Source organism: Moschus berezovskii, chromosome 2 (assembly GCF_049115385.1).
Source record: "Moschus berezovskii isolate FMDL1 chromosome 2, NW_MosBer_1.0, whole genome shotgun sequence".
NCBI lineage: Eukaryota > Metazoa > Chordata > Mammalia > Artiodactyla > Moschidae > Moschus > Moschus berezovskii.
This window is the reverse complement of record NC_142461.1, coordinates 10398849-10416394: the sequence shown is the minus strand read 5'-3', so window position 1 is coordinate 10416394 and position 17546 is coordinate 10398849. Positions and strand designations below refer to the sequence as shown.

The following is a 17546-nucleotide window of genomic DNA, read 5'->3' as shown; positions in this document are numbered from 1 at the left end:
GGTACCTGTAGGAGAAAGGCCCTGTGAGAAGCTGGCAGGGCTGGGAGCTGGGTGGAGGGGGGGGGGTCTGGAAGCAGTGGGGGGTCTCTCCTCAGGATACCTGGCTGGGTCCCAGGTTGCCCACCCCCTCCCATGCCCTGAAGCTTCTTCCAGGATACCCTTGTCTTCGCCTATGCCCCTAGGCCAGGCGAAGGGTGGGGGTGGCTCCACTCTCCCTTCTAACTCTGAGTCCTGCAGGTCTCTTTCTCCCACGTGTGTGACGGAGGAGGACAAGATGAAGGACTACCATAAGTCATGGAGGCCCATAGGATCCCTGAGAAGCCGGGAAAGGCCCAGGACTGGGGGAGGGGACGTCTCAAGACTGACAGCAGCTCGGCTCCCTCCCCACCAGGGAGGATGACGCTCAGTTTCTGAGGCTCACCAGACCCCTCACGATTCTCAGCATGGCCAGCCCCAGACTCCGCCCCCAGAGAATGCTCGTGAAGCTCCCGCCAGCCCCCACCCTGCACTCCTGGGGTAACAACATCTGGGAACTCAGCCCCCCAACACACTCGCCCAGACTTCTGCCCCCAGCTGGACCCCTCTTTCTGCCTGAACCTCTGGGTCTTTGGGACAGACACCCCCTGCTGGAAGCCAGGATCCCGGAGTCAGATCCCTCCCTCTGCCTGGACACCTGGACCTTGGGCCTGACTCCGCCTCCTGTCCGGACGTCTGGATTTCTAAGTCGGACACCTCCTCCTGCTCGGACGCCTGGGTCCTGGCCCAGACGCCTCCTGCCAGCCCAAACTCAGACGACCATCGTCCCTTCAGGGCCTCGGGTCCTTGCAGGAGTGCTCACCCCACGCCGGGCTACCCAGCTGACAGCTCTTATCACCCAGACCCTGGATTCCCTCCTGTTAGCTCAGACTCAGGGTTCCTGGTCTCAACCTCCGACTCCAATTAACCGCTGGGAGATTGACCGCTTGCCCAGCGCCCCAGCATCCTGTGTGCCCTCTCGGATACCTGGTACCCAAGGCGGGGCCCGCTACTCACCTCTCGGGACGGGGCGCGGCCGGGCCGCGGGGAGGCTGCGCTCGGGTCCGGGCTGCGCAGGGTGTATGAGGACCCCGAGAAGCCCCCGCGGCCGCGGGAGAAGCGGCGTGAGTCACTCCGCCCCGCCCCGCCCCCGACCACCGCTTTGGTGACGTCAGTGGCCCGGCTGGCCAATGGGTGCGTCGCGCTGGGGCGCAGCGCGCGCCGCTCGGCATAGTAATGAGGCCTCGTGCCGCCCGCTCCCCCATTCATAAAAAGCGACCGTGGCTGCGGCTCCGCCCCCTTCTGAGTCGGTCCGTGCTGTCCTTGACGCTGCGCCCTCTACGGGCCGGGGGTTTCGGGGTCGCTGGTGCGAGAGCCCTTGAAGTCTCAGGGAGGTGGCGGGGGACATGTGTTGGAGAGGAAGAAAGGGGCCCCGGAGAGTTTGTGGAGGTGATGGGACCCTCGGGTGGCAGAGACAGGCTGATGGAGTTCAGGTGACGGAGACCGAGTGATGGGGGCTGAATGAGCGTCCCCGGTGAGGATGACAGGGGTTGCCAAGACGATGGGGCCCTGAGATGATGGTGACAGGAGCACGAGGGAGCAGGGAGGTGGGTGGAAGTGACGGTATGAGCGTGGTGACAGGATCTTGGGGGGATGGTGGCAGTGCGACGCTGAGATAGAAAAGGAAGCCCTCAGGGCAACCATAGCAGTGTCAGGGTGACTCTGGGCCATGATGGGGTTCAGGGATGAGGTGGTGGCAAAGGAAAGGGACGGTGGAGGGCCTGGGTGATAGTTCTTCAGGTCACCGTGACCCTGTCACAAGTGCTGAAGTGACCAGGCTGTGATGAGGGTCATAGGGTCCTGGAATGAAGATACCAGGTGACTGTGGGCCCCCAGGTGAGTGGCACAGGGTAGAGGGTCTGGACTGACAGTGACCAGGCCAGCCCTCGTGATGCCGGGACTGGCAGAAGGAGCTGGGCGGCGTCAATCATGTCAGCCCAATAGCGCCCTCACTGCACAGGGAGGGGTGGGCCTGGCAAGATTTCAAAACTTGAATTATTTATTCAAGGATCTGGAAAGCCCGCAGGGTGGTGGTGGGGGGGCACTTCCCTGAAGCAGCAGGAGTCGGGGAGCCGGGAAGAACTTGGAAGCAGAAAGCCATCAGCTCAGTCCCCAGGGCAGGCCCCTCTCGGCCTCCCATCTTAGGCACCCTGGCAGGGCAGGGCACAGAGAAGGAACTCCCCCTTCCCCACCTCTTCCTGTTCCCAGGGAACCTCTCCCAGCTGACTTCTCCAGATGCGACAGATATGGCCAGTTCTGGGGAAGGGGAAATAGCTGCCTCCTCCACCCTCCAACTCAAGCTCTGATCCTCATTGGAATCAACCAGGCCTGTGGGATGGGGCTGGGGGGCAGGGAACAGGTGAGGGCCCAGATCCCAGGCCCCACCACTTATCCTCCCAGCACAGAACCACTGCAGTGCCCACAGTCAGTGTGAGGCAGGGAGAAGGAGGGGCAGACCAGTGGCAGGGTACATGGGGAGGTCAGGGCTGGCGAAGATACTGTACTTTAGGTTGGACATGGTGATTTTATGGTGGTTAGCAGGTGGTGTGCTCAGCAGTCAGTCTGGGTGAATATCTTAGGCTCTTTGGGCCTGTTTTCTCTAGAGACAGGGACTTCCCAATTGGTCCAGTGGCTAAGACGCCGCACACTCAATGCAGAGGGTTGGGGTTTGATCCCTGGTCAGGGGAACTAGATCCCACGTGCTGCAACTAAAGAGTTTGCTTGCCGCAACTAACAAGATCCCACGTGATGCGACTAAGACCCAGCACGGCCAAATAAATAAAAGTTAAGAAAAAGAGAGACCATGTTAGTATCCTCTGCATGGGATTGTTGGGAGGGGCCTGGCACATTGTCAGCACTGGCTGTGCTGGCTGCCGATCTATCTGGCAGGAGGACGACTCCTGGGAGGCTTGGGTGTGCTGAGAGGGAGCAGAGAGGAGGAGCTTCAGGGAAACCCACCAGTGAGAGCACAGACTGTGGGTGAGTGGGTTCCTGCTCCTGGGCTTTGCCTGGCTGTTTCCTCTGCCCAGGACCTCTACTCCATTCGAGAGTCTCTGCGGCCAAGTCAATATCTTCCGGAGCAGGCTTTCCCAACCTCTACCCTAGATGACCACTCCCGACCTCAACACTCTCTCCCTGCTTGCCTTGATTTATCATTTTTTAGAGCACTTAGCACTCCTGAAATTATAAATTTATTGTTTTAAGAGAAAAGACATGTCAGCCCCACCAGGATATAAGCTCCACAAGGGTACAGACTTTGTTCTGGTCTGTGCTGGAGAACAAAATCTGGGCTGGAGGAGGTGTTCAATAAATACTTGCTGACTGGATGATTGGACAAAAAGCAACATCCGAGGAAGAGAAGGAAAACACAGAGGGAGTAGTAATACGCACAGTGTCAAGGGAATCAGGGCATCAGAGAGAATGCAAGGACATCACAGCCCTCAGGAACCCAGATGTTCACTTTCTCCCCTGTCAGAGCCAGGTCCTGACAACTGTCCAGTTGGTCTCAGAGAGGCTGCTGGGAGGTTGGCATGAGAGGGTGTACGAGAGGGAATCCCTTTGTGGTCCAGTGGTTAGGACTCCACACTTCCACTGCAGGGGGCATAAGTTCGATTCCTAGCCAGGGAACTAAGATCCTGCAAGCCATGTGGCTCACACACACACACACAAACTAGAGAGGGGAGATGTATGAGAGACCATCTTCTCTTCTGAGTGGCAGTGATCTTTTTTATTTGACATAGTGCATGAATCCTCTCGTGAAAAATCTGCACAGTCACCACAGATAAAGTCACTGCAGGATCTTTAATCCTCCCTTCTGCCAGCACCAACACTGGTCTTCGTGACCCCCGAGCTCCTTCACTCCGTCCTTCTTCTTCTTCTCAGGCAGCCCATGTCTTGCAGGCGGGGTAGTGTTGGTTTATTTTTCTTTGCATGACCTAAGGAATCGTAAATCACATCCAAGCCAGTTGTCCCCACCAAATGGGTTCTGACCTCCAAATATGAAGATGACATCTGGTGTGGTCTTAAATACTTTGGCTAGTTTACCCCAAATTTCTGTCTTGGATATGGTTGCCCTTCCAGGGTGAAGAACATCAATGATCACCTTTCCCCTGAAGTAGTTGGTTGGTCAGAATTTCCTGATCCAGAGAATCATGGTGTTGGTTCATGATGGAGGCAATCCTCAGCCAGCCAAACAGGAAAAGAGTGGAGTGATATTTCTAGCCATGAGAAACCCTGGAGCCCTAAGAGCCTCAAGTGCGGCTGTGGAGTTTCTTTTTTGCTTGTTTTGGGGTTTTTTTTGGCTGTGCCATGCAGCATGTAGGATCTCAGTTCCCCGGCCAGGGACTGAACCTGCGCCCCCTGTAGTGGAAACACAGAGTCTTAACCACTGGACTGCCAGGGAAGTCTGAGGCTATGGATTTTCATGTGAGCACACTCTCTCATGCTCCAAAACTGCCCCATGTCAACAGGAGAGTTGAGGCCATCACTGCCAACCAGGTCTGTTCCCCAAAGATCTGCTCTCTAGAGGAAAAGGCAACCCTTTCTTGCCTCTCATCCTCAGGCCAGCTCTCCTGTCTCCTTGATTCTGCTCGTCACTGACTTCCCCTCTCCAGCCCTTCCCACCTACCAGGTGCCAGACCAGAGCCCAGTACGTACAATAATCCTACACCCCCATTTCATAGGTGAAGCCGAGAGAAGCCAGACGACTTGCCCAAATCACACTGTCAATGGCAGAGCTGGGATCTGAAGCCATTCTCTTTGGAACCAAATCTAGTGTGCCTGCATTCTAGCCTCAGTTCAGTTCAGTTCAGTCACTCAGTCGTGTCCGACTCTTTGCGACCCCATGAATCACAGCATGCCAGGCCTCCCTGTCCATCACCAATTCCCGGAGTTCATGCAAACTCATGTCCATTGAGTCGGTGATGCCATCCAGCCTTCTCATTCTCTGTCGTCCCCGTCTCCTCCCGCCCCCAATCCCTCCCAGCATCAGAGTCTTTTCCAGTGAGTCAACTCGTCGCATGAGGTGGCCAAAGTATTGGAGTTTCAGCTTTAGCATCAGTCCTTCCAATGAACACCCAGGATTGATCTCCTCTAGAATGGACTGGTTGGATCTCCTTGCAGTCCAAGGGACTCTCAAGAGTCTTCTCCAGCACCACAGTTCAAAAGCATCAATTCTTCGGCGCTCAGCTTTCTTCACAGTCCAACTCTCACATCCATACATGACCACAGGAAAAACCATAGACTTGACTAGACGGACCTTTGTTGGCAAAGTAATGCCTTTTTAATATACTATCTAGGTTGATCATAACTTTCCTTCCAAGGAGCAAGAGTCTTTTAATTTCCTGGCTGCAATCAGCATCTGCAGTGATTTTGGAACCCAAAAAAATAAAGTCTGACACTGTTTCCACTGTTTCTCCATCTATTTCCCATGAAGTGATGGGACCAGATGCCATGATCTTAGTTTTCTGAATGTTGAGCTTTAAGCCAACTTTTTCACTCTCCTCTTTCACTTTCATCATTCTAGCCTAGATGTCACCATCTCCCCAGAGGGGGCTGGGAGTGATGTTTGACCAAGGTGGACAATACTTGTAGTTCCTCAGGTGGCCACAAGATGGCTGTGAGCACTCAGCTCCAGGTAAGACTTCTTTCTTTCCCTCCACCAACCCTGTGGGCCTAGACTCTGGAGGGAAGTGTGTGAGAGACATAGACACAAGCCCCCTGTCCAGGCTCCAAGAATCTGGCCGTCATCAGTGCACACATTCTTAGCACAGACCCATTCATTCAGCCAATATTCACTGACGGGTCCCCTGGGCTTGGGTTTGAGAGGGTGCTACAGACAGAGATGATGTGGCCATATCCCTGCATTTTCAATATTCAGTCATTATTTATTGAGTATTTACTATTTGCCAGGCACAGTTCTAGGCACAGAGAATATAGCAATGAACAGATATCTCCTCTTCATGGTGTTTCCATTCTGATGGGGAAATGGACAATCTACAAATAAACACTTAATATGATATTAACTAGGGAAACCTTGAGGGTCTCACAGACTAGTGAGATAGGCAAACATGCACACAGTCACAACATGGTACAGTATGGTTATTTAATAAGCACCTGCTTAGCTTTTACGGGTGCAGGGAGTTAACTATAGATGAAGATAAACATGGTTTCTGCCTTCCCGGAACTTATTTATAGACTAGGAAACAACTGAGTAATTAAGTACATAGCTGATACATGTTCTGAAGGGAAAAGGAGACATCGTGATGTAGAATAACCAGGAGACCTGTTTTCAGTAGGGAGGTCGGGGGCAAGTCAGTTGAAAAGAGAATAGAAGAGTTCCAAAGAGAGAGTACAGCAGGCGCAAAGTCTTTCAAATCCTAAAAGATGATGCTGTGAAAGTTCTGCACTCAATATGCCAGCAAATTTGGAAAACGAAGCAGTGGCCACAGGATTGGAAAAGGTCAGTTTTCATTCCAATCCCAAAGAAGAGCAATGCCAAAGAATGTTCAAACTACTGGACAATTGTGCTCATCTCACATGCTGACAAAGTAATGCTCAAAATTCTCCAAGCCAGGCTTCAACAGTACATGAACTGTGAAATTCCAGATGTTCAAGCTGGATTTAGAAAAGGCAGATGAACCAGAGATCAAATTGCCAACATCGGTTGGATCACCAAAAAAGCAAGAGAATTCCTGAAACACATCTACTTTTGCTTTATTGATTACGCCAAAGCCTTTGACTGTGTGGATCACAACAAACTGTGGAAAATTCTTCAAGAAATGGGAATACCAGACCACCTTACCTGCCTCCTGAGAAATCTGTGTGCAGGTCAAGAAGCAATAGTTAGAACCAGACATGGAACAACAGACTGGTTCCAAATCGGGAAGGGAGTATGTCAAGGCTGTATATCACCCTGCTTATTTAACTGATATGCGGAGCACATCATGCGAAATACCAGGTTGGATGAAGCACAAACTGGAATCAATATTGCCAGGAGAAATATCAATAACCTCAGATACACAGATGACACCACTCTTATGGCAGAAAGTGAAGAACTAAACAGCCTCTTGATGAAAGTGAAACAGAGTGAAAAAGTTGGCTTAAAACTCAACATTCAAAAAACTAAAATCATGGCATCCAATCCCATCATTCATGGCAAATAGATGGGGAAACAATGGAAATAGTGCAGACTTTATTTTCTTGGATTCCAAAATCACTGCAGATGGTGACTGCAGCCATGAAATTAAAAGACGCTTGTTTCTTGGAAGAAAAGTTATGACCAACCTAGACATCATATTAAAAAGCAGAGATATTACTTTGCCAACAAAGATCCATCTAGTCAAAGCTATGGCTTTTTCCAGTAGTCATGTATGGATGTGAGAGTTGGACTATAAAGAAAGCTGAGTACTGAAGAATTGATGCTTTTGAACTGGTATTGGAGAAGACTCTTGAGAGTCCTTTGGACTGCAAGAAGATCCAACCAGTCCATCCTCAAGATCAGTCCAGAATATTCACTGGAAGGACTGATGCTGAAGCTGAAACTCCAATACTTTGGCCACCTGGTGTGAAGAACTGACTCATTGGAAAAGACCTTGATGCTGGGAAAGATTAAAGGTGGGAGGAGAAGGGGACGACAGAGGATGAGATGGTTGGATGGCATCACTGACTTGATGGACATGAGTTTGAGCAAGCTCTGGGAGTTGGTGATGGACAGGGAAGCCTGGTATGCTTCAGTCCATTGGGTCACAAAGAGTGGGATACGACTGAGTGACTGAACTGAACTGAAAGTCTTAGGAGGTAAGAGTTGATTGTTTGAGGGACAGAGAGGAAGCTAGTGTGTCTGGACCAAAGGAGCCAAGGGGAGAGATAGGAGTTGAGCTCAGAGAGGCAGGCAGGGGGAAGATCATGTAAGTCTTGGAAAGTGGTGAGATGGAAGCCATCGGTGAGCTTAAACATGGAATAATATGATTTGATTTACATTTTCAAAGGATTGCTCTGGCTGCTGAGTGGAGAACAGACTATGGCAGAAGCACAAGCTCTACCAGGAGGCCACTGCTGTCACCAAGGCAAGAGATGGTGAGGCCTTGGGTACAGCAGGGCACATGGGTTAGGATCTACCAGCTGGGACAAGTGCCACAGCAGTTCAGCCTTGCTCTGCCACAGTCACCAAGGGCTTCCTGCAGGCGGTGGCCATTTAGTGTTGTCATGAAGGATTAGTTTGCCAGACACATGTAGTCAGGAGAGGAGGAGGACCCTCCAAGAGAGAGAACCACTACCAGATGAAGGCAAGGAGGTACAAAAGATGCATGCTGGGGGAAGGCTCTTCTATTTTCTCAGAGGGTAAGATGTTGGGGTGAGCACAAGACTTCTGAGGCTTCTAGAGCCAGGAATCAAAGGGCTGTGAAAGCCAAGTTGAGTTGAAATTTGTTTCATGGTCAAATCCATGTTTTCAGGACAGCTCTGCACTGTGAGGGGTAAGCTGGGGAGAGGCCTGGAGACTGAGAGAAAGTGTGAGGTCAGGAAAAGAAAGCTGAGGGAGCAGGACCCAGGAGCAGGATCTGCAGGACTTTAGTCTGGGGGCAAGACAGCGGGAGGGGGTGAGGATGAGACCAGGGTTTCCAATCAGCTTCCTGGTAGGATAGAAGGAGCCTCCCTGAGAGGAAAAGAGGGACTGGGCACTTTCCAGGCCCTGAGGCACAAACTCAAGTGGAGGTACCCTGGAAGCAGGTGAACCCTCAGGAGGCACAGTGGAGGGCAGAGTAGCCTCTGGCTTCACTAGGCCCCGGTCCACATCCTGACCCACTTCATTGTAACTGTGTGACCCTGGGAAAGTGATTTTACCAGAGGCCTGCAAATTGGAGATAACAAAACCCATGTTTAGAGGGTAGTTGTGGACATCAGAAAAGACCTGATGAGTTAAGCCACTTAGTAGAATGTAAATTCTGCGAGTAGTAAGTCGTTAATAGTTGCTCTGTTGCTATTCAGTCCCTAAATCATGTCCAACTCTTTGTAACCCCACGGACTGTAGCCTGACAGGCTCCTCTGTCCATGGGATTTATCCTGGCAGCAATCCTGGAGTGGGTTGCCATTTCCTTCTCCAGGGGATCTTCCTAACCCAGGGATCGAACCCCCATCTCCTGCGTTGCAGACAGATTCTTTACCACTGAACCACCTAACGATATATTGTTATAGGTGTGGCAGCTGGGGAGCGAGCACTGGGCTGGAGATAGAGACATGGTACTTGTTGACTGAGATGACCCAGAAGAGGAGAGGAACAGGGCTCAGGGCTGAACTGGGCCACTAGCGATGAAGAGGGAGGAAGAGGAAAAGGGGAAGCAGAGAAGGGAGAGGGGAGGGGAGGGGAGAGGTGAGGAGGGGAAGGGAAGAATGGAGGATGGGGCAGAGGGGAAGAGGCGCTGTCTTCTAAGGGACCTGAGAAGCGGCTGCAGAGGGAGAAAAGCCAGAAGAGGCAGAGGGGAAGGTTGCAGAAAGACCAGTTATCCCAGTACCAATGAGATGGCTGGCTGGGCCAAAGTGTGTGGTGGGTCAGAGATAGATGCAGTGTATTGAGGGGCAGAAGAGAAGAGGGTGCAACAGGTGAAGTGATGCAGGCTGCCAGAGTCTGGGGGCCTGATCTTGCCTCCTGGTTGGAGGATGAACTCTACAGAAGCTCAGAAATCAGGAAAGTGACCTCCCTTCAAATCTAGATTGTGCCACTAACTCTGTGACCTCTGACTCAGTTCAGTTCAGTTGCTCAGTTGTGTCTGGCTCTTTGTGACCCCATGGACTGCAGCAAGCCAGGCTTCCTATCCATCACCAACCTCCGGAGCTTACTGAAACTCATGTCCATCGAGTCGGTGATGCCATCCAACCATCTAATCTTTTGTCAGCCCCTTCTCCTCCCGCCTTCAATCTTTCCCAGCATCAGGGTCTTTTCCAATGAGTCAGTTCTTCCCATCAGGTGGCCAGTGTTGGAGTTTCAGCTTCAGCATCAGTCCTTCCAATGACTATTCAAGATTGACTTCCTTAAGGATGGACTGGTTGGATCTCCTTTCAGTCCAAGGGACTCTCAAGAGTCTTCTCCAACACCACAGTTCAAAAGCATCAATTCTTCAGCACTCAGTTTTCTTTATAGTCCAACTCTCATGACTACTGGAAAAACCATAGCTTTGACTAGATGGACCTTTGTTGGTAAAGTAATGTCTCTGCTTTTTACTATGCTGTCTAGGTTGGTCATAACTTTTCTTCCAAGGAGCAAGTGTCTTTTAATTTCATGGCTGCAGTCACCATCTGCAGTGATTTTGGAGCCCAAAAAATAGTCTGCCACTGTTTCCCCATCTGTTTCCCATGAAGTGATGGGATTGGATGCCATGATCTTAGTTTTCTGAATGTTGAGCTTTAAGCCAACTTTTTCACTCTCCTCTTTCACTTTCATCAAGAGGCTCTTTAGTTCTTCACATTCTGCCATAAGGGTGGTGTTATCTGCGTATCTGACGTTATTGATATTTCTCCTGGCAATCTTGATTCCAGCTTGTGCTTCATCCAGCCCAGCATTTCTCATGATGTGCTCTGCAAAAAAGTTAAATAAGCAGGGTGGCAATACACAGCCTTGACATACTCCTTTCCCGATTTGGAACCAGTCTGTTGTTCCATGTCCGGTTCTAACTATTGCTTGTTGACCTGCATACAGATTTGTCAGAAGGCAGGTCAGGTGGTCTGGTATCCCCATATCTTGAAAAATTTTCCACAGTTTGTTGTGATCCACACAAAGGCTTTGGTGTAGTCAATAAAGCAGAAGTAGATGCTTTTGTGGAACTCTCTTGCTTTTTCGATGATCCAACAGATGTTGGCAATTTGATCTCTGGTTCATCTGCCTTTTCTAAATCCAGCTTGCATATCTGGAAGTTCACGGTTCACGTACTGTTGAAGCCTGGCTTGAGAATTTTGACCTCCGACTAGTCACACACCTTTTCTGAGCCTCAGTTTCCTTACCTGTGAAGTAGGGATAATAACACAGTAGAGTGTTCATGATCCAGCGAGGGAAGGGGACATCTAGAGACCTGGCCGACTACTCTGAATAGTTCTGGACTCCGCCCTTTTGGCCAGAGCCCCGCCCCAGACCCCAAATCCCGCCCCACCAGACCGCGCCCACAAACCACGCTCCCATCGGACCCCGCCCCAGACAACAAAGCCCCGCCCTCAAGGTTACGTCACTAGCCCCGCTCTATCGGAGCCACGCCCACCTGGCCTCGCCCAGGTTGCCCTGGTCTCGCTCCCCACACCCGGGCGGAGCCGAGTCCAGAGGGGCCGCGCCACACCCGCTCTCCGCCGACCCCGCCAGGCCCTGCCTCCGAGCCCATGGCAGCGCCGGGACCCCGCGCCTTACGGGCTGCGCTCTGTGGTGGCTGCTGCTGCCTCCTCCTGTGTGCCCAGCTTGCTGTGGCTGGTAACGCGTGCCCTTCACCCAACTGCTTGCCAGGAGCAGTCTGGGCTTAGGGGGGGCGGGAGGGGACTTTTCACTTGTGTGCGGGGCCCGTGGGGTGGGTAGAAGGGGGCTCCGACTGTCTGTGGAGCCGTATACAAAGGCTCCGGGTGTGAGGCAACTTCAGGTGTAGAGAAGTGAAGCGGCCCCAGGTGAATGGGATGGGGTGGTTCCTGATAGATGCAAAGGGCGGGTGCTCTGGTGAATGTCAGGGAGCTTCTGGGTGTGTGTGCCCATGTGTTTGTGGAAACTCCAGGCATGCGGTGGGGCTTCGGGGATCCAGGTGAGTGTATGTGTGCAGGGGGGTGAGATCCCTAGTAGCGGGGAAGGGGAACGGTAGCTTGGGTTCCAAGTGTTGCACCCACCTCACGCCAGGTAAAGGTGCTCGAGGCTTTGGGCGGGGAGCCCTGCTCCGCATGAACATCTGGCCAGCTGTCCGAGGGGCCTGCAAACAGCTGAAGCCCTGTGAGCATTGTGTGGAGGGGAACCGAGCACACAACCTTTCCGGCTGTGTGTGGGAGCAGTGTCAGCCAGAGGAGCCAGGTACGGAGTTAGGCCCTCCCCAAGGTTAGTGCTGCTGGTTCTGAACACCAGAGCCTTGTCCCCATTCCCTAAACCGCTTCCCTGCTCCTTCTCCCACCAGGACACTGCGTAGCCCAAGCGGAGGTGGTCAAGGAAGGTTGCTCCATCTACAACCGCTCAGAATCATGTCCAGGTAAGGGGGCTCCCGCTGGCCTAAGTCAAGTTGGGGGGAGGGGGCCGAGGTGTCCTCAGCCAGAGCCTGCCTCGAGTAGGAAATCGGCCTCTCCCAGAGAGAAGACAGTGCCCACGGGCACCTGGGTCCAGCGTCAGTGCTGCCTTTAACTCACTGAGAAGCCTCTTCCCCTCTCTGGCCCGTTTCCTCCTCTTAAAATTGGTGCAACTAAAAGTGACTTAGCAGCAGCAGAGGATCTAGGACAAGCGTGTAGAGGAAATGGAGGGACTAGCTCTTCTATTTTAAACCATAGTGAGGACTTGGGAAGTTCAGAAGGGAATCGGGGGAGGGCTTCCTGGAGGAGGCAGCGTCACAGATGATGATTAAACGTGGAGATGGAGAGAGAGGGCTCCGCTGGTGAAATGAACTGTATAAACTCAGGCGTCAGAGCGTGCCAGGTGGGCCCGAGATGGGGTCTTGATGGGAAGTGGCAGGGGTCTGGTTTAGTGATGGATTCCCTTTCTCTTCAGCTGTGCACCACCACCCAACTCATGAACCAAAGACGGTCACCACAGGTAGGCGCTATCTGGGACAGTGGGGGGACGGGAGGTGCAGGGAGAGACAGCTGGGCTCGGGCACTGCCATGCTCTGTGACCTCAATCCTGTGACTCTCCCTCTGAGCCTGTTTCCAACATCTGCAAAATGGGTTGAAGAATACCTCACAAAGTGAGGATTTTATGAGAGGGTGTATAGAACCTTGTTCAGTTTCCAGTGTATAGAAGGTGATCAAGAAATGATGGTTCCCATCCCTTCTCCCCAACCCCGGTTCTGAGAACTCAGGATGGCCCCCCTCAGGACCGGCTTGGTGCTGAGGGTGTGTGTCAGGTTGCCAAGGAGATGTCCTCAGTGACTACCTACCGCAACCTCCAGGCCCAGAGAGGGTCACAAAGCAGGGTCCCAGCCGAACAGAGGCAAGAACCCCACCCTTCAGTTCCCACTGCCCCTCAGGGTCTAGAGGTCAGCAGGCTTGGCAAGGATGGCTGAAGAGGCTCTTGGTTAATTAAAGCCAGAAACATGATCTCAGGGGCTGAATTATTGATGGCTCCTCCTCCAGCTTGAGCCCCAGTTAGGCCTTGTGCAGCTTATTTCTTCCTTCTTCTGCTCCTCTTTCCCCAGTCCCCTTCTCTGGGGCTCCCTGAGCTGCTGCTGGGACCACCCTTCACATTCTCAGATTCCCCTTCTGCAAGCTACACCCTCTGGGAGGTGGGTCCAGCACCCAACTGGGCCCCTCTCACTGCCCTAGAATGCTCTTCTACCACTAGCCCTGCCCTGCTCTGGGCACCTGGCCCAGGGCCTGAAATCATATCCCTGGTGGGAGTAGATGGCTAACATGGCACAGCTGGGAGCCACCTAGACGTCCTGGCAACTGTGGGCCCTGAGGCGGGGGTGGGGGAAAGGGTCAGGGGATGCCGTGTAAGTCTGGCTCTGTCCTAACGGAGAGGTGACTGTCAGGCCTGGCACTCGGAACCTGATTAGTCCCTCTGACACATATCTTCAAGTCTTCGTTTATCCCCTTGGTCGAGTGTGGACCACCATGTCTTCCTCTCCTCCTTCCCTCTCTCTGGACCCCGGGTGACCCCAGGGTCTTGGGACTTGGGAGTCCTGAAAGGAGACCACAGCATTTGCACCTGGGCTTCGGAGCTCAAGACCAAAGGCGGAGAGGGACTATGAGCTGAAAGGGGTGTGGTTGCCCAAGTTCTGGGCCCATCGTCACCCTGTGGGGCCCCGGTGGAAGAGGGAGGCAGACAGGGAGCTCACTCACCATCTGGGACCTGCAGTCAGGAAGCCCAGAGAGGGTGCGAGAGGCATCAAGCCACAGAGCAACTCAGGAGCAGAGCCAGGGCTGGGTGCTATCCGTCCTTCCAGGCACTTTCCAGCCACCTGTAGAATCTGGGTGGAACTTCTGAGCCCGCTGTCCAAGACTCCCCTTGTGAGGACCAGGGGCCTCCCAGATGACCTGTGCCGGGTTTTGGGGTGGGGCTGGGCCCCTGGCCTACAGTGGCCTGCTATGGCCTCCATCCTGCAGGGAGCCCCTCGGTCCCTGAGGCCCACAGCCCCGGCTTTGATGGGGCCAGCTTCATCGGTGGCGTGGTGATGGTGCTGAGTCTGCAGGCGGCGGCCTTCTTCGTCTTGCGCTTCCTCAAGGCCAAGGACAGCACCTACCAGACGCTGTGAGTCCCTGGCCTGCCGAGCCCCCTGCACTCACTTCCCCGTGGCCCCCAGGTGGCCCTCAGTGCCCATGTGCCATCTCCTCCATGGGGCAGCCTCAGGGGCCCTGAGGCCCTCCCAGCCTCCTCCATGTAGGCCGCACCTCGTCGTCCCCCCCCAGTTGTGGGGTTCTCTCAGCTGGGTGTTGGCCCGCGTGGGACTCGGCCTGGGCCCAGCGTCTGAGACCCCAGCTGAGCCCCTCTGTCTCTGTCCCCTCATGCTGCCAGCAGGGAGGAGAGCCAGTAGGTGACAGCCCAGGCTGCCTTCGGCCCGCAGCTCTGTGGGCGCGGGCAGGAGCCCGGGCCATGTGTGTGGTTTGGTTTTCCTCTGAGAAGGGGAGCTGCTCTGAGGCTCCCTTGTGCTCTGGCCCCCGTGTGTGCTGTGGGGTGGATCTCTGCAACCTCCACTGAAGTGTTTGCGCTTCTGCCCACTGCCTGCTCTCTGCGGGGTGCAGGGGGTCCTCAGCCCAGCTGAGGTGGGGCCACCACCCTGAGTGCCTTCTCTGTCTGGCCTCTGCAGAATCTGACCCCCTTCAGGCCCGGATTCCACATTCAGGGGAAAGAGGATGAAGAGGCTGCCCCCTCTTGCCCCCTTAAGGGCACTCGGGGTGGGAAAAACTTTGGTCACCACAATTGTGGCCCCTGTGGACACTGAGCCGGCTCAGGGCCCCATAGCTGACATCCCTTCCTGTCCTGGGCCTGGTTCGTGCAGATGAGAACATCCTTCAGCCACCTTCTGCCTCATCCGTCATCCCTGCGGGCCCCCACCTGGTACTTGGTCTGGGCCTGGCCTCTTCCCATCGACCTGGCTTGGACACGGCCCCCCAATAAAGGAGCTCTTTCCAGCACTGTGCTTTATGTCTCATGTCTTGGGCTGTGTATGGATTGGGTGGGGTGGGGGGTATGGCCACTGTCCTCTCCTTCATGGAAATTCAGCCTTAAATTGACACTGACACCTTTTAAAGTATTTTTGTTTGCAGGAATTCCCTGGCAGTCCAGTGGTTAAGACTTGGGGCTTTCACTCCCAGGGCCTGGGTTCAATCCCAAGTTGGGAAATTTAAGATCCCACTAACCGCACGGCCTGGCCAAAAAAATAGTTTTTGTTGTTATGTGTTTAATCCCCTCCTCCACTGCATTATAGAGAAGGGTACTGCTGCTGCTAAGTCACTTCAGTTGTGTCCGACTCTGTGTGACCCCATAGACGGAAGCCCACCAGGCTCCCCCATCCCTGGGATTCTCCAGGCAAGAACACTGGAGTGGGTTGCCATTTCCTTCTCCAGTGTGTGAGAGTGAAAAGTGAAAGTGAAGTCGCTCAGTCGTGTCCGACCCTTAGCGACCCCACAGACTGCAGCCTACCAGACTCCTCCATCCATGGGATTTTCTACACAATAGTACTGGAGTGGCTTGCCATTGCCTTCTCCAGAGAAGGGCACAGAGACTCAGAAAGGGAAGCATGCCTGCTTTATCACACAGAGTGGAATGGGGGCAGGGTTGGGAATTTAATCCAGGTTTTTCTGACTCTAGAATGAGAGAACTTCAGAACTCTGCAGAGGCATCTCCAGTTTCTTTTGGCTCCTAAAGTTGGATCTCTGCCCTTGTGCCAAGGTGGAGGTACCCCTGGGGACCCTCTCCAGGGTACTTCTGGCCTTCCTTGAATGGGCCCTCCTAGAAAGCTCCACCCATGCCCACCTCCCTCTCTTCACCGCCCCCCCCCAACCCTGGGCCCAGAAGTCTTCTCTAATAGCATCTCCCACCCATGGGGGCACTTGCTGGAAACCAGGCATGTGGCTGAGAGTCTGGCATCAGTATTTGACTTAGTCCCATGATTGTCCTAGAAAGCTGAGAGGCAGTAGAGTCACGGGCAAGAGTTTAGCCTGTGGAACCCAACTGCTTTGTGTGACTGGAAGTTAATGGAGCAGCTCTGGGCCTCGGTTTCCTCGTCTGTAAAGTCCAGTAACAGCTGTTCCATCTCAGTGGGATGTAGGGCAGGTTCAGAGCAGGGGCATGTGCCCCGTCTGCTTCACTCCAGGGCACCCGTTCATCCCTCCAGTTGTCCAAATGCCTGCATCTCTTCCTCCCCTCGAGGCCTCCTCTCCTTGCAGGATCTCTGGCTGCAGCTGGAAAGACTTTAGGGCTCCTGGGCTCCACAGGGAGTTCCAGCTACTCCTTGGCCTCACAAAGGGCTCACCTGCCTACCCATCAATGCCAAACACAGTCCACCCCTTCACCCCCCCACACACACTCACTTCTATCAACACCCCCCTCCTCTCAGACATCAGCCTCCCCTCCAAGTCCCTGCATCTGTGTCATGTGACCCAGCCTGCCTTGCTCTCTCTGCTTCAAGCCTCTGCACACGCGGTTTCTTCTCCTGCCTGGGTCGCCCTCCCCTGGCTGGGACGATGCCCATGCCCATTCTCTCCCAGGCCAACAGAAGAATGACCCCACCTCCTCCTGGCTTTTCACCCAGTTAAGGACATTTCTCTACTGGATGTTTTCTTTTTCAAATGTAGTAAATGCCTGCAAAGAACAAAAGGACTACACAGATGTTTATATATGTAAAGAACAAGAATCACTCTCCCTAGCGTTCCACTCCCCAGAAATAACTCTGCTTAACAGGATGGTTAACTATGCTTAACCTTTTTCTGTAAATGTACAAAATACATACCTACACACACTTAGTTTTTTTTAAATACAAAATGGGGGACTTCTCTGGTGGCACAGGGGTTAAGAATCCGCCTGCCAGTGCAGGGTATGTGGGTTCAATCCCTGATCCAAGAAGATTCTACTGGCCTCGGAGCAACTAAGCCCGTGTTCCATAACTACTGAAACCCACATGCCTAGAGGCCATGCTCCTCAATAAGAGAAGCCACTGCAATGAGAGACCCACACATTGCAACAGAGAGTAGCCCATGCTCGCTGCAACTAAAGACCGCACAAAGCAATGAAGACCCAGCACAGCCAAAAATAAAGTTATTTTTTTAAGTTTTTCATAAAATAAAATACGAAGTGGGAGCATGCTTTACATTTT

At 53.3% G+C, this 17546-nt stretch overlaps 1 protein-coding gene across 4 annotated transcripts; it reads left to right on the top strand.

The window, feature by feature from the left end:
• The first annotated feature begins 11317 nt into the window (after window positions 1-11317).
• CD164L2 (CD164 molecule like 2) lies at window positions 11318-15363 on the top strand. Of its 4 annotated transcripts, none has more exons than XM_088841731.1 (6): window positions 11318-11521; window positions 11933-12100; window positions 12201-12272; window positions 12782-12826; window positions 14338-14482; window positions 15231-15363. In XM_088841731.1, the coding sequence occupies exons 1-6, from the start codon at window positions 11434-11436 to the stop codon at window positions 15232-15234; spliced, it is 522 nt and encodes a 173-aa protein (XP_088697857.1). In that variant the 5' UTR covers window positions 11318-11433; the 3' UTR covers window positions 15235-15363. The 4 variants fall into 4 exon arrangements, with proteins under 4 accessions (XP_088697857.1, XP_055253853.1, XP_088697860.1 ...); XM_055397878.2 differs by having other exon boundaries at window positions 15039-15363; XM_088841734.1 differs by lacking the exon at window positions 15231-15363 and adding an exon at window positions 14750-15031 and having other exon boundaries at window positions 14424-14482.
• The last annotated feature ends 2183 nt before the right edge of the window (window positions 15364-17546 follow it).

Excerpts from the sequence above, each read along its gene's own strand:
- CD164L2 (XM_088841734.1), top strand. The coding sequence starts at position 11,434 with ATGGCAGCGCCGGGACCCCGCGCCTTACGGGCTGCGCTCTGTGGTGGC. Across the intron at positions 12,101-12,200 it reads GTGTCAGCCAGAGGAGCCAG|GACACTGCGTAGCCCAAGCG; the intron begins GTACGGAGTTAG and ends TTCTCCCACCAG. Across the intron at positions 12,273-12,781 it reads CCGCTCAGAATCATGTCCAG|CTGTGCACCACCACCCAACT; the intron begins GTAAGGGGGCTC and ends CTTTCTCTTCAG.